The sequence below is a fragment of the Dermacentor andersoni genome, chromosome 1, assembly GCF_023375885.2.
Source record: "Dermacentor andersoni chromosome 1, qqDerAnde1_hic_scaffold, whole genome shotgun sequence".
Lineage (NCBI taxonomy): Eukaryota > Metazoa > Arthropoda > Arachnida > Ixodida > Ixodidae > Dermacentor > Dermacentor andersoni.
In genome coordinates, this window is record NC_092814.1 from 283,341,503 (window position 1) to 283,354,610 (window position 13,108).

At 42.5% G+C, this 13,108-nt stretch overlaps 1 protein-coding gene across 1 annotated transcript in view; it reads right to left on the bottom strand.

The window, feature by feature from the left end:
* LOC126547730 (maternal embryonic leucine zipper kinase-like) overlaps positions 1-13,085 on the bottom strand; it is a 150,665-nt gene extending 137,580 nt beyond the window's left edge. The window contains exons 1-5 of the mRNA XM_050195690.3: positions 12,754-13,085; positions 12,565-12,650; positions 12,375-12,491; positions 10,344-10,487; positions 5,887-5,955 (exon numbers count right to left, since the gene is read on the bottom strand). Of these exons, the coding sequence (XP_050051647.1) occupies positions 5,887-5,955; positions 10,344-10,487; positions 12,375-12,491; positions 12,565-12,650; positions 12,754-12,820 (483 nt within the window). The 5' untranslated portion in view covers positions 12,821-13,085. The remainder of the gene's footprint in view (positions 1-5,886; positions 5,956-10,343; positions 10,488-12,374; positions 12,492-12,564; positions 12,651-12,753) is intronic.
* Positions 13,086-13,108: the final 23 nt, after the last annotated feature.

Genomic DNA, 13,108 nt, shown 5'->3' on the forward strand with positions numbered 1-13,108 from the left:
TCTCAAGACAAGGGGATTAGGTGAGCATGCATCTCTTCCTCTAGCTTGGATGTGCATGGCTGATGGCACAGCTCAGCGTGTACGAGAACTGCACATCCTATCTTGGAGGTAATCTGCAGCAGATGCAAAGGCTAACTGGGTGAGCCTAGATAGCTGGTGGGTTCACGTGTGCAGTCTTCTTGTGCACATAGTGCTGGAGATTGCGTAAGGTTTAAGGACGCATTTTTCAATGAAGCATATTTTCCCACTCTCGCCATGTTTGTATCTTTTAAAAACAATGTACAGTACCATGGGGCAATGCACTTCTCTCCTTCAACAAACACAACAATCTAAATGCATGTGGTCATGTGCTGTTCCCTTGTTTCATTACTATCATTGTCATGGCACACTAGACAACTGAAACCACTTGTCATATACAAGCACCTCAGTTGGCTGGATGTCTAGTTGCGAACAGATCTCAGCATGCATGTATCAAATATAGAAAATAAGCTATTCTTTTTTATCAACCCCACTCCATGCAAACTTTATACCGTTAAACCAGTTAAACCTCGATATAGCGAAGTCTAAAATTGGTAATTTGCTTCATTATATCGAAATTTCATTCTATTGAAATTTGGCCTTTTATGCAAATAAGTACAGGTGCAGATAGATTTTCCTTACATGGAAAGCGGCTACAGAATTTCGGGCAATCGAAAAAAGCAAACTTGAATGATAAAACAATTCATTTAGATACATTTGGGAGTCGGCGACAAATGATACGGTTTCATGCCACTTATGTCGACGATATCTTCTCGGCGGTATGAATTAAACGAGGTGAGTGTGGGCAGCTGCGCACCCACACTCACTCTAAAACAGGGTGCGCAGCTGCATATGCGCTCAGTCGTGCTTACAGCCATGCACGCCAACTCCCGCCCCGCCTCATCGCATGTGCTTCATTGCATTACCACGAGCTCGTTCCGTTCCCCTTCTTTCCCTTTTCTGGCACGGGGAGGCGGCACTCGTCAAGCCACCATCTTTTTTTTGTCTCACCCTCGCAAACTTTCACTCACACCTAAAGCACAAAGTGTGCAGGGAGCGATACAATCTTATTGCACTTGGAGTTTATACGGAACACGATGCAGTGCCATTTCGGCGGTCACTTTTGTTGCGCGGCGCGCGATTTGAGAGGTGCGTTTGCAAGTAGCCGCTTGTAATTTAATCATTCAACCATCTGCTTCTGCGGAAGTTTCCATTTATTGTCTCAATATTCCTTTGAGGCAGCAGTGAAATTTCGGTATATTGAAATCGCACACAGACACACTTCGTTATATTGAGGTTCTAAATACATGGTGTTCTATGGACAAAAGGTTATGGAAAGTTAAAACTTCGTTAAATCGAGAATTTCGTTAACTTGAAGTTTGTTATACCAAAGTTTAATATTCAGAGGTCATTTTTCTCATATTTACATGCTATCAGGAAATTTCACTATTCAACCCCCCCCCCACAGTTCAGACCAACTAGCACACATCTTCAGAGCCACAACAGCTAACATGTTCAAAATGCTAGTTTGTCATAAGGCTGAATGGGGTGGACCTTTTTATGCCATGTTAGTTGAAACAATGCAAGCTTTGCCACCTATCCCCTATGTATTTTGCACCTAGGGCCAACTCTGACCCAAATGAAATGGGCTGTAGTGATGCCACACGACCACCAGTGATACTACACATTGCATGTGCACCACCATGGCTGCTCCCATACAACAGGCATACAAACTTCTGTACTGGGGTGCCTTAACAGAGGCACAATACGAATGCAGAGTGGTTCAGGTCCTAGACTGCTCAGTCAGCTAGAGGAGCTTGACATGTAAACACCAACAATGAAAACACAGACTTCAGTTATTAAGTCTCTGCCATCTGTGTCAAAAAAACCTTATCGCCAAAATCAGACCTCAATATATAGAATATAGGTTCTTTACAGTGCCACCTAATGAGTTTTGATATCTTCGAGCATGAGACATGCTGAAATTTTTTACCTTCTGTTCTCATTTATTGCCCTTTTCCTTGATAGTATATGATATGCTGCATTTCTTTTGAAAAGTATTTGTGTTTTTTTACAAGCCAATAAGAGCTCAGTAGAGAGAGAGTGGTATACAGAAATGTTTTAGCACTTGGTAATAAATTTAGAACCATTTTTCTGAACATAGTACTCCCCCCACTGCCACAGTACACCGAACCACTGTACATTCCACTTTAGAACCACAAAAGCTTGTATCACTATGTTAATACGCAAACAATGCTTTGCTTTCAGCCCTATTCTGACTGATATAATCAACCATTTGCAACAGAAGGGACCTTTATAACCTGCGAACATCTTCAGCAGCAAGTATCACATTATAAATCCATATGCACATGCTGGCGCGATTGCAGTTATGTTTTAGTAAAATTTATTTGTTATTCACCGGCATCTCCAATCCAGTGAAAAGCAAATGCTAAGAATTATTAAGGTATGCTCAGTGTTGAAGCGAATATTATAAACAAAATTATTGTTAGCAAAAAAATAGTGCTGCCATGTGGAAAGCATAAAGTAAGCCACTTCATTTACAATTATGCACAATGCACTTCAAAAATACAGAACACATTACTCCTGTTGCCACGGTGAAACACCTGTAAGTGCTAGAACTTTTTCATCAGAAGGGAATAGGTTTGGGTGTGTTGATTATTCATCGTAATACAGAAAACACAGCGCAGTAAACACAAAGGACAAGTTGAGACAGGAAAAGCGCCTTCAGCACTACCAGTGCTTGTCCTGTCACGATCTTTCCTTTGTCCTTACTGCGCCATGTTTTTTGTATTACAACTTTTTCATACTTGCCAACCCATGAAATTAATACAGTCTATGCTCGTTACAACGGACTTGCGTACAACAAACTTTCAGATATAACGGACCATATTTCAACCTTAATTTGCTCTTTGTATTTTATTAATGCAACGAAGTCCGCTTTTAAAGGGCCCCTCCCTCATCAGGCCCCATAGCAAATTTTGGCTATACACTGAAAGTTACGTGTCCTCCGGGAAGCATTCTGTCGCGAAACATTTTCAAATCTGCTCATTAATAGCCGAGATAGAAATGTTTCAGTGTTGCGAATGCATGATTTCAGGAGCCGAGGTCCACTGCCAAGTGAGATACTCTCTCCACATGCCCCATCTAGCTAGCCATAACAAGCGAAATTCCTTCCCTGCATTCTCCCATACCGGAACGTTTGGATTGCGTGACACATATGTCCCGGGCACCGCCGTAGTTTTTTTTTTCGCGCGCGTTCTGCGCCACGGCGCCCTTCCGCTGACAGCATCGTGCGCACGCTGTTGCGATTGTCTTTCGCGCAGTGCACGAGGACACCTGACTAGCGATACGTATAATTCAGTGCTACACGAATACTGAGGCAGACACAAGTGGATCACAGAGCATGATCCCGTGCTGGAACACAGTAGAAAATGAGTTTCGATGTCTGTGCATGGGACTGCACGATGTGGGAACAAGCAGACGAAACGGAAGTACATCTCTCTTGCTGCGGTGCAAAGTAAAACAAGAACACGCAGACATTCTGTTTGTGTGTTATTAATTTTCTAAGCTTTAATTCGTCGATTCAAGCAACATATTACACAAATAACATATGTTGCCTTGAATAATTCTCGAAGTCACACGTCACAGTGCAAACACGTGTATGTAGGCACACTAGTGTACGTCATCCTCCGGCTTGGAGCGTGGCGGCCGGAAAAGGGAAAGCAACATTCGGCTGGAAATTTCTGATCTTTCCGTGGCATGTAGTGATGTAATACTTTGCAGACACAATCGTTATCATGCATTTCATGCTCTGCGCTTGTCAGCTCAATAGGGCCAAAGCTGATTGGAGGCCCTTTAATGGTGTGGGCGCCGTATCTTGAAAGCGATCTGCAATATGGAGAAAGTGTGCGCCCGTGTGGGTGCCATATCTCGAAAGCAATCCGAGATGTGGACAAAGTGCGCGCCCGCGCAGGCCTCATCTTCAAGGGGATCTGTGATATGGACAAAGTGAGCCCAGTGCCAGTAGCTTCGTATGCGCTGTGCTTTCGACATTTAGTTAGTGTTGAAGCGAGAGACAGCATAAAGGTCAATTCGATCGCTGTTGCTGCCGCACTTCCGCACTCCAACGTTTCGACAGCGACTTTCCGCTGTCATCGAGCGAGATGTGTTCATGTTTACCTGTGCACGCGTGACACGCTGCTTGTTAATTTAGTTAGTAAGCTAATGTTTAAAACTTTATACGGCCGATAAAACTACTATCTTTACTTCGCATAGCCATCTACTAATTTGCTATCGCAATAGATGCTTCGCCTTTCGGGCGAAACTGACTTTTTTTCCTTTTTTTAAAAATATACTTTGGACGTTCGCCACTCACTTTGCAATGATGTTACATATCATGACCAAAGCTTCTAAAGTGAGGCGTTTCGGATATTATGGACTTCGGGTAAAACAGACAATTTTTTGCAGATTATCAGGGTCCGTTGTAAAGAGAATCAACTGTATTGGTAAAACTCTGCAGAGGGAGGGGGGGGGGGGGGGTTGAATAGCATGCAATTTTTTTCAAGCTTACCCTGAGCGCACATCTTTTCAGAGGTACATATGCACTTTATTAGATATGTTTCTTAGGTGCAGCACAAAGCAGGAACAATCTTGGCACAGCAAATAGTGGAAAGCAACACGTCAGTTTTAGATCACAGTGACTTCAGTTATCTTGGTGTTGCCAATGTCACCTACTTTGAGAATCTGTACGTATAAACTTGCTCAAAGTAAGCACCCTCGCACCTCTTGCATATTTCTACCATGGGAAGACTTTCCATCAATGGAATGTGTGGAGACCAACAAGAGAAACTTCTCACAAACAGCACTTGTATTTTTTAACTTGACACAAAATCACCATATCACAGTATCATAAAGCAAGCCCAAATTCATGAACTTTATGGCAAATTTGAGAGAGTTGGCAAGTATGCTCAAAGATGCCCAACATGCCCAACAGTTAGTACTTAGAAATTGGAAAGTATGCTTTTTTAAATAAAAGACAGGTCTAAGTTAGGACAAAGATTAACCTTTGTCTAACTTCGCACAAATGTCACTGAATGGGATGTCAATGCATGAGAGCTGACTCATTCAGGCAATGAAAGTGATGGCCTTTCTACTTTTTTTTATCAGATTGTATGTGGTTGCTCATTCACACTAGAATTAAAATTTTACTTCAAATGTTGAGCTACTACCAGCCTTTCCTCTACAGCCATAACAGGAAGAATAGTGCTTTTTTGCTTACAAGATGACCACCTAGGAGGGCTTGAGGTAGCTGCCTGTGGCAACGTGGGAACACAAAAGTGGCAAACAAAAGATGCCACGTAGTGCTGGCTGCTCAAACAACTCGTTCCGCTGGTTGTATTCAGGCATTACTAGACAAGTACTGTAGGGGCACCGAACCTAAGAACCAATTATGTGAAACCAGCGCAAGGTAGGTGAAGTACATGTCAAATTAGAGCAGACCCAAGTGAAGCCATGCGAAATTTAGCATGTGTCTAGCCTCACTAAGATTAGGCTAGAATTTCGCCTTGCAATGGGCAAAAAAAGCTAGAGACAAAGGCAGACTTCACCGTAATTGTCTACAAGTAAAACATGTAAATGAAATGATGCGGCAGTGCAGATGTACTCTCAACGCAGCAGAAATCTGACGGTGAGATGTGCTCACATAAAAGTGCTAGACAAAAGAAGTTGTATCCACAGCCCTACCTTTACTTGTTTCTTGTTCTACTTGTATCCAGCATGCAGAAAAATATTGTGAAAGACAATGAACTTGACTGCTCAAAATGCCATGCACAGGTGGGGGCTTTGTACCTTAGGCCTTGCACAAAGTCCAAAATCAATAAGCTTCAAGTTGTGGTTCTCATCCAGGAGGAGGTTTTCCTATATGCAAAAGAACAATTAAGCCGGCATAGCACTGTGCCGACATACATAAACACACATGATGTACACTTAGAAACTACACTAGTCAACCACACAAAGTGACGGACAGTGAAGCCAGAGAAGGCATACTAGAAGTCAATTGTTGTTTAATTGAATTGTAGAAATAATCCATCTGATGACAGTCGAGTGGAATTAAAGTGCATTTCTGTTTGTGAGCCCTGGTCCGTGTTTCACATATTAAGAGTCACAGCATGGTATAACTGATAAAACCTCAAACATCTTAAATTATGCTCCATGATCAGAAAGGGCAGCACTGTTATCTTGGATGACAAAAACACCAGCTAAAAAATTTCAAGAAATATTGTTATAAAATGTTTGTCACTTTATTTTTTTGCTAAATAACATGCTGTCAACACAGTGACCATGACATGAAACATCAATTAACGCAATGCACAAGAATTTAACATCCTTCAAATTGTCCAATTCAAAATGTGCGACAACACCAGCATGACACTGTCCAAAAAGATGCATCACAGGAATCAGAAGGACAAAGTTTTCTATAACTAAGAAGCTTTCTTTGTGAGGAACTCATATTTCTTTACAGTGCAGAGTCGTGTTACATTTCGATGCATGATAAGGTTTCTCTGAATAATATGGTTGAAAAGAGATTAGGAGACGAATCTTTCTGACCCCTGCCCCAAAGAGCAGGTGCATAGTAAATGGCCAGGGTGATCCCTTCACAGACACGAGTATCATTTGCACACCACAAAAAACTCGCCCACCAAAGCAAGAAGGTTCCCAACATGGAAGCATTTGAGTAAGGCAAAGGCAGGTATATGGGTACCAAGAAGGAAGCAAAGGTAGAATCAGACGAGGTGATTTGCTGGTGCATGTAGACATGTTGCCTATGAGGAGTATTTGCTACTGCATTTTTCGTCTATTGTTGACTGTAGTGCTGTGCAAGATCCTAGCAGCCCTTGAGATCAGCGCCCTTGAGGCTTTTCAGAATCCTGCCATCCAGTTCATTCCCTCCGCTTTTTCATATGGTATCAGCGTAAGTTCATTAAAAGCAGAGTCTGGCATACAAACCCTTTCCCAGCACCGTTTCATTGCCAGCTTATTATTTAATAAATTTTACCACAGCATACTTAATCGTGCACCATATATCTTTCCACCATCACACGTATCCCATCGCAAAGGACATTACTTAAACGTAGCTGGTCCACACGTACATACTATCCCCTTTGCATCTTTTTTTTTTTGTTGCTCTAACAGTCAAAGACTGGAATGACCCTACGCACAGCATCGTTTCTATGCCCAGACAATCTACCTTCATAGAAGCACTTGCCTCACATTACGCCTAATAATAGTTGTTCATTTGATATTCTTTGTAGTTCATAGTATTTGTAACCCACCCCTTACGTAATACTCCCAAGTGGGGTCTTTGAGAAAATAAAGTGAAAGTGAAATGCACAGCAGCAAGCAGCCAAAGTACATCTGTGCCAGCAGCAAACAAAAATAATTAGCAATTGCAATGCCCAGCAAATGACTGACATCTCAAGTAATTATGGCTACAAGGCCAATTAAATTTATGAAGTGTGTGCAATTCATGAAAGTGGATATACCCGCACAAGCATGCCAGCTCCTGCACTGTATTACAAAAAAGAAAAGGAAAAAAATGTGTGAGCCTACAACTTTTAATTTAGCCATTGGTCAATTGTTATATCCTGTTTTCCTTTTTTTTTTTTAATTTTTTCTCCACCGCCCTGTTTGTTACATAGGTGTGCCAACTCATAATGATCTCTGTGCCATGTATCTTCCCCTCTCAGAACGCCAGAAAACTGAGCTAGTTGGTAAGGATTCATTATGCAAAAAAGGTGAGGCCTTCAGACAGGACACAAGAGAAGAGAAGTGGATGACACGAACGCCGACTATTAACTGAAGGGAGCACTGAGGCGAAAAAAGAAGGCAGACGCAAAACTCATCCGCGCATGCTCTGGAATGGTATCACCCCGTATCAGTCGGGTACATGTGCCGGTCTACGTGAGAGATAGCTGTTAAGGCACTTAATCTCTTCCTCATGTAAAGTAATCGAAGGCTGACTCACGCACGCATTTCCACCATTATAGATATGCCATGCCTCTATCATAAGACGCGCATCTTCATTCTTGTGCCTGTACAATATTGCGCATTCATCTGACTCTGGCGTGCAGTTACAATCTTGGCAATGTCGGGAAAGATTAGAAGGCGATCCACCTGTTAACGACTTTTTATGTTCCATTAGCCTCTGATTGATACACCGCCCCGTTTGCCCTACATAGAACTGGCCACAGCTAAAGGGAACTTTATAAACCACACCCATATGACAGTCGGTAAAACTGTTGTTCTTATTGTGCTTCACTGGACAAATATCTGTTCTTTCTCTGCCGTTTACCTGCTCCGTTTTCCTCTGCACAGCAGCGCATATCTTACCTAGCTTATTGGGAGCAGTGAAAGCAACATTAACATCACATCTACTTGCCACTTTTTTAAACCTGTGCGATACTGAATGAATGTACGGAATAGCCACTACTCTTTTTTTTGCTATTACTGCTTTCTGTAATTACGTCCGTTCCCCTCGAAACAGATTTCTTTGGGCGCTCAGCCACAGTAGCCACGGGTACGCTAGGATAACCTGTTTCCAACAGGTGTCGGACCTGTGCATTAAAACTGGCACTCATTTTGCGCATGCAGGATCTGGTGAGAGAAGACTTAAGGCACGACATGGCAATTCCGTTTTTACTACTTTGGAATGCTTGGATTGAAAGTTTAACAACGGCTTCGAAGATCTTGGGGAGTACTGCCAACAAACGTGTTTTTGTTCGAAGACCATGGAAATGTCTAGAAACTGAAATACGCGTCGCTGAGGAAATTCCTTGGTAAACTTTAAACCTCCTCCATAAAGTTTAAATTGCTCACTTACTAAGGTAGCAGCGGAATCTAAGCAGCTGTCAACCTTACTCAGGTAAATAGCGCTAAGAATAGGGGCAACTTTTGAGCCAATACAAATGCCTGATTTCTGCAGAAACACACCATCTCTCCACCCAATCAGCGTCGACTTTAAGTACAATGAAAGAATCTCTAGAAAAGCTCCCGTGGAAACACCGCATCTGTCAATAAAATAAAAGCAGACTCTTGCACTTGTTCTTTAATGCACTCATTTACGGAATTTAGCAACTCCTCATGCGGCAAGGAGTAATACAGGTCTTCGATATCCATACTAAAGGTTGTACAATCACCAGGATTTTCCTCTCTCAAATACTGAACTAGTGCCAGAGAATTATGCAAGCAAAAGAGGTCTGAAAAAACTAGTAAAGCTAAGCAGTTCTGTAGGTAACTAGCGACACAGACCTGCCACGTCCCTTTCTCTGACACTATAGCACGAAAAGGAATTTCTTGCTTATGGGTCTTTGCCGAGAAACTATTTTTCTCAGCGAAGACCCATAAGCAGGTGAAAGGCGAAAAAAGAACAGATATTTTTCCTGGGAAGCAGAATAAGAACAACAGTTTTACTGACTGTCGTGTGGGTGTGGTTTATAAAGTTCCCTTTAGCTGTGGCCAGTTCTACGCAGGGAGAATGGGGCAGTGTATCAATCAGAGGCTAATGGAACATAAAAGGTCGTTAACCAGTGGATCGCCTTCTAATCTTTCCCTACATGGCCAAGATTGTAACTGCACGCCAGAGTCAGATGAATGCACAATATTGTACAGGCACAAGAACGAAGATGCACGTCTTATGGTAGAGGCATGGCATATCTATAATGGTGGAAGTGCGTGCGCGAGTCAACCTTCAATTACTTTACATGAGGAAGAGATTAAGTGCCTTAACAGCTATCTCTCACGTAGACCGGCACATGTACCCGACTGATACGTGGTGATACCATTCCAGAGCATGTGCAGATGAGTTTTGTGTCTTCTTTCTTTTTTCACCTCAGTGCTCCCTTCAGTTGATAGTCGGCGTTCGTGTTGTCCACTTCTCTTCTCTTGTGTCCTGTCTGCACACCTCACCTTTTTTCCCCTCTCACTCACTTTTTTTTGTGTATGTGTGTCGAAGTTCATCCATTTAGCTGTTCATGCATAGTTCTCTTGTGTCCATGCACACACCAGCAATCCTTGTTTGGTGCATGCATGGACAATACCATGCTAAGGCTAACCATGGTTGCCTAACCACAGCACAGTATTGTATCTTCTCTGGTAGCAAGTGCAGTCCATGACAGCAATGCTGTCAGGTTTGTTTTCAGGCAAAAAGGAAAGTGTAATTCCGAGTAGCAAAAGTTTAAATAAAAAAAGATAGCAACTTGTTTGCTATTATTTGAGAGCAACCTGTCAAGACACAACAGTACACTTACCGGTTTAAGATCTCGGTGTGCGTATCCCTGGGAATGAATGTATGCCACAGCTGAGACTATCTGCCTGAAGAAGTGTCTTGCCTCCCCTTCACTTAGCCGTTCCTTTTCAACAATGTAGTCAAACAGTTCGCCTCCAGGGCAATACTTGGAGAAAAATATGAACTCTGTGTCAGGTGAATAATTCAGTAATTCAAGTTATCAGCTAAGCCATATGTATCTATTTGACTGTGACAAAATGTACCTATATCTTAAAATGCAATGCAGTTTCAAGGCTCCAGATCAATTTCCACTGCCTGAGGTTCCCCCTCCCCTCCCCCCTTTCTTTTTTTTTTACTGAGAGCAAGAATCTTAACACATGCACACTTATGCGCTTTAACACCAATGAATAAGAGCACTTCATGTGAGCGTTGAAATGCTGACACTAGTGACAGGTAGTGGAACATCACAGCTGTTAACCACAATGGGTATGTTACAGAAATGAAATGTGTTTGAAGAATACGTCTTCACACATTCCTACAAATACACAGTTGATTAACACAGTATCCAAAAAAGACCTTGTTTCCGTCTCAGGTGAAAAAAAAAAAAATAGAAGCTGCATGGAAAAAGTTTTGCAAAACATTTTCTGGCAAGTTTAGATTATACAAGTTTTAAAATAAAGCTTCATATACGTTGAAGTTATCCATGTCCTTTCCATGAAAGCTTGTGATTGCACAACACAGCAGCACTTGCGCACTGTTAAACTAAACAGTACCTTAAGAGTCCAAAATACCTCATAATGCTCTTAGCAAAGTTAAATATATAGCATGCCACATTTATCACTGTTTTTGATGGCATTAAAAAAATTCAATTATAGGGTTTTATGTGCCAAAATCATGATCTGATCATGAGGCACACCGTAGTGGGGCACTCCGTATTAATTCTGATCACCTGAGCTTCTTTAACGTGCACCTAAAACGAAGTATATGGATGCTTTTGCATTTCGCCCCCATCATTTCATCCCCACCGTGGCCGGGATTCGATCCCTTGATGGCATTAGCAAGCACACCCATGCTCAGCAGAGTGACAAAAATAAGTGATCTTACAGGTGCACATACAAACACACACACACATGCAAATGTTTACATATGAGAATTACATAGTGAATTAAGCATTAAGCCGGCACAAGTTCAGCCTGCAAGAATACTACAAGAATGTCATTTTAGCAAAAGCAAGAAATTTCAGAAACGTCATACTAAGCTGGAAAGCATATGATAGCCAAAAAATAGTTTTAAAGCTTGCAGCACATTCATCCTTTGGATAGAAGGGGTGAAATTAATGCAATTGGCATTACGATGGCATTAAATTATCGTACGATGGGTGTGTAATATTATATGGCATGATGATCAATATCAAGAGCACCAGACCCCCAGTGACACATTGAAGAGCAGCACATACCCAAGTTGTTGTGAAAGAGGTTAATTGAAGAGTGGCGCATGCCCCGTAAAAAAATTGTGGGGTTTTACGTGCCAAAACCACTTTCTGATTATGAGGCACGCCGTAGTGGGGGACTCCGGAAATTTCGACCACCTGGGGTTCTTTAACGTGCACCTAAATCTAAGTACACGGGTGTTTTCGCATTTCGCCCCCATCGAAATGCGGCCGCCGTGGCCGGGATTCGATCCCGCGACCTCGTGCTCAGCACGCATGCCCCGTGTCACATACCCAATGACCCATGTTGACCGGACAGTGGGTCTCAAACTCAGTTCTTTTAGCGCAGCAGCCTGATGCCCTGCCCATAGACCAGGAATTACAGTGACCCAATTAGGTATGAAAGAGGTTAGCCGATGATAGACAGACAGCAAACTGGGTTAAGTTGTCAAAAATGCTAATCGCATTTTTAATGAACACGACACTGCTGTAGAAGCAATGCGAGTGAAAGAGGGCAACACTCGGATTGAACTTGGATATCAAATTACCCGCATCGGATCTATAATCTGTCCTCAGTGACTTTCCTCTAGATTTCACCCATAAGGTTTTTCCACAAAGGCTCACCTCTAGAACAAGGTATATTTTGGTGCTTGTTTCAATCACTTGGTAGAGTTTGCAGATGTTCTGATGACTGAGATCCTTCAGCGCTGTTATCTCCAGCTTCACTCGTGGCAAGTCCTCCTACATCATGACGTTGTAAATCGCATGTTACAGAGTATTCTCGAAACACTACAGCCCTTTAAAGGATACTTACGCCAAGAGAACGTTTGTCCATTATCTTTACAGCAACTTTTTCGCCTGTCAGGATGTGGAGGCCAAGCTTTACCTTTGCGAAACCGCCTGCAAAGAAAGAACGTCGCGCACACCCCGTGAGAATGCCCAGACGAGCGCGCGTAACACATCAAAATCCATGAATATTTGGTTGAGCATGCAGGCCACCTACCTGAACCTATAGTCTCGAGTAGAATATATTGCTCGTCTAAATCGTCCATCGTCGGTTTTTCTGGCATAGTTTTTGGGATCCCTGAACGTCAAAAACGAACCGCCGGTGCGCGCGCGCCAACAGCCTTTTCTTCGAGATGCACTGAAGTGGGGTAACCCTAGCTTAACTAAAACGTGCACACAAACAAGCTATTGCGGTTACAACGGGCTTGAGTTGTCCAGCACAAGCAGCAGGAAAATATATATATTCTTAAGCTGTTACAGTCATGGTCACAGGGTTATAGTAGCTCACGCACATATTTTAAACCATTCGAAAAAATACGCCTTTACAAAGCGGAAATGACGCCATAGGCCAT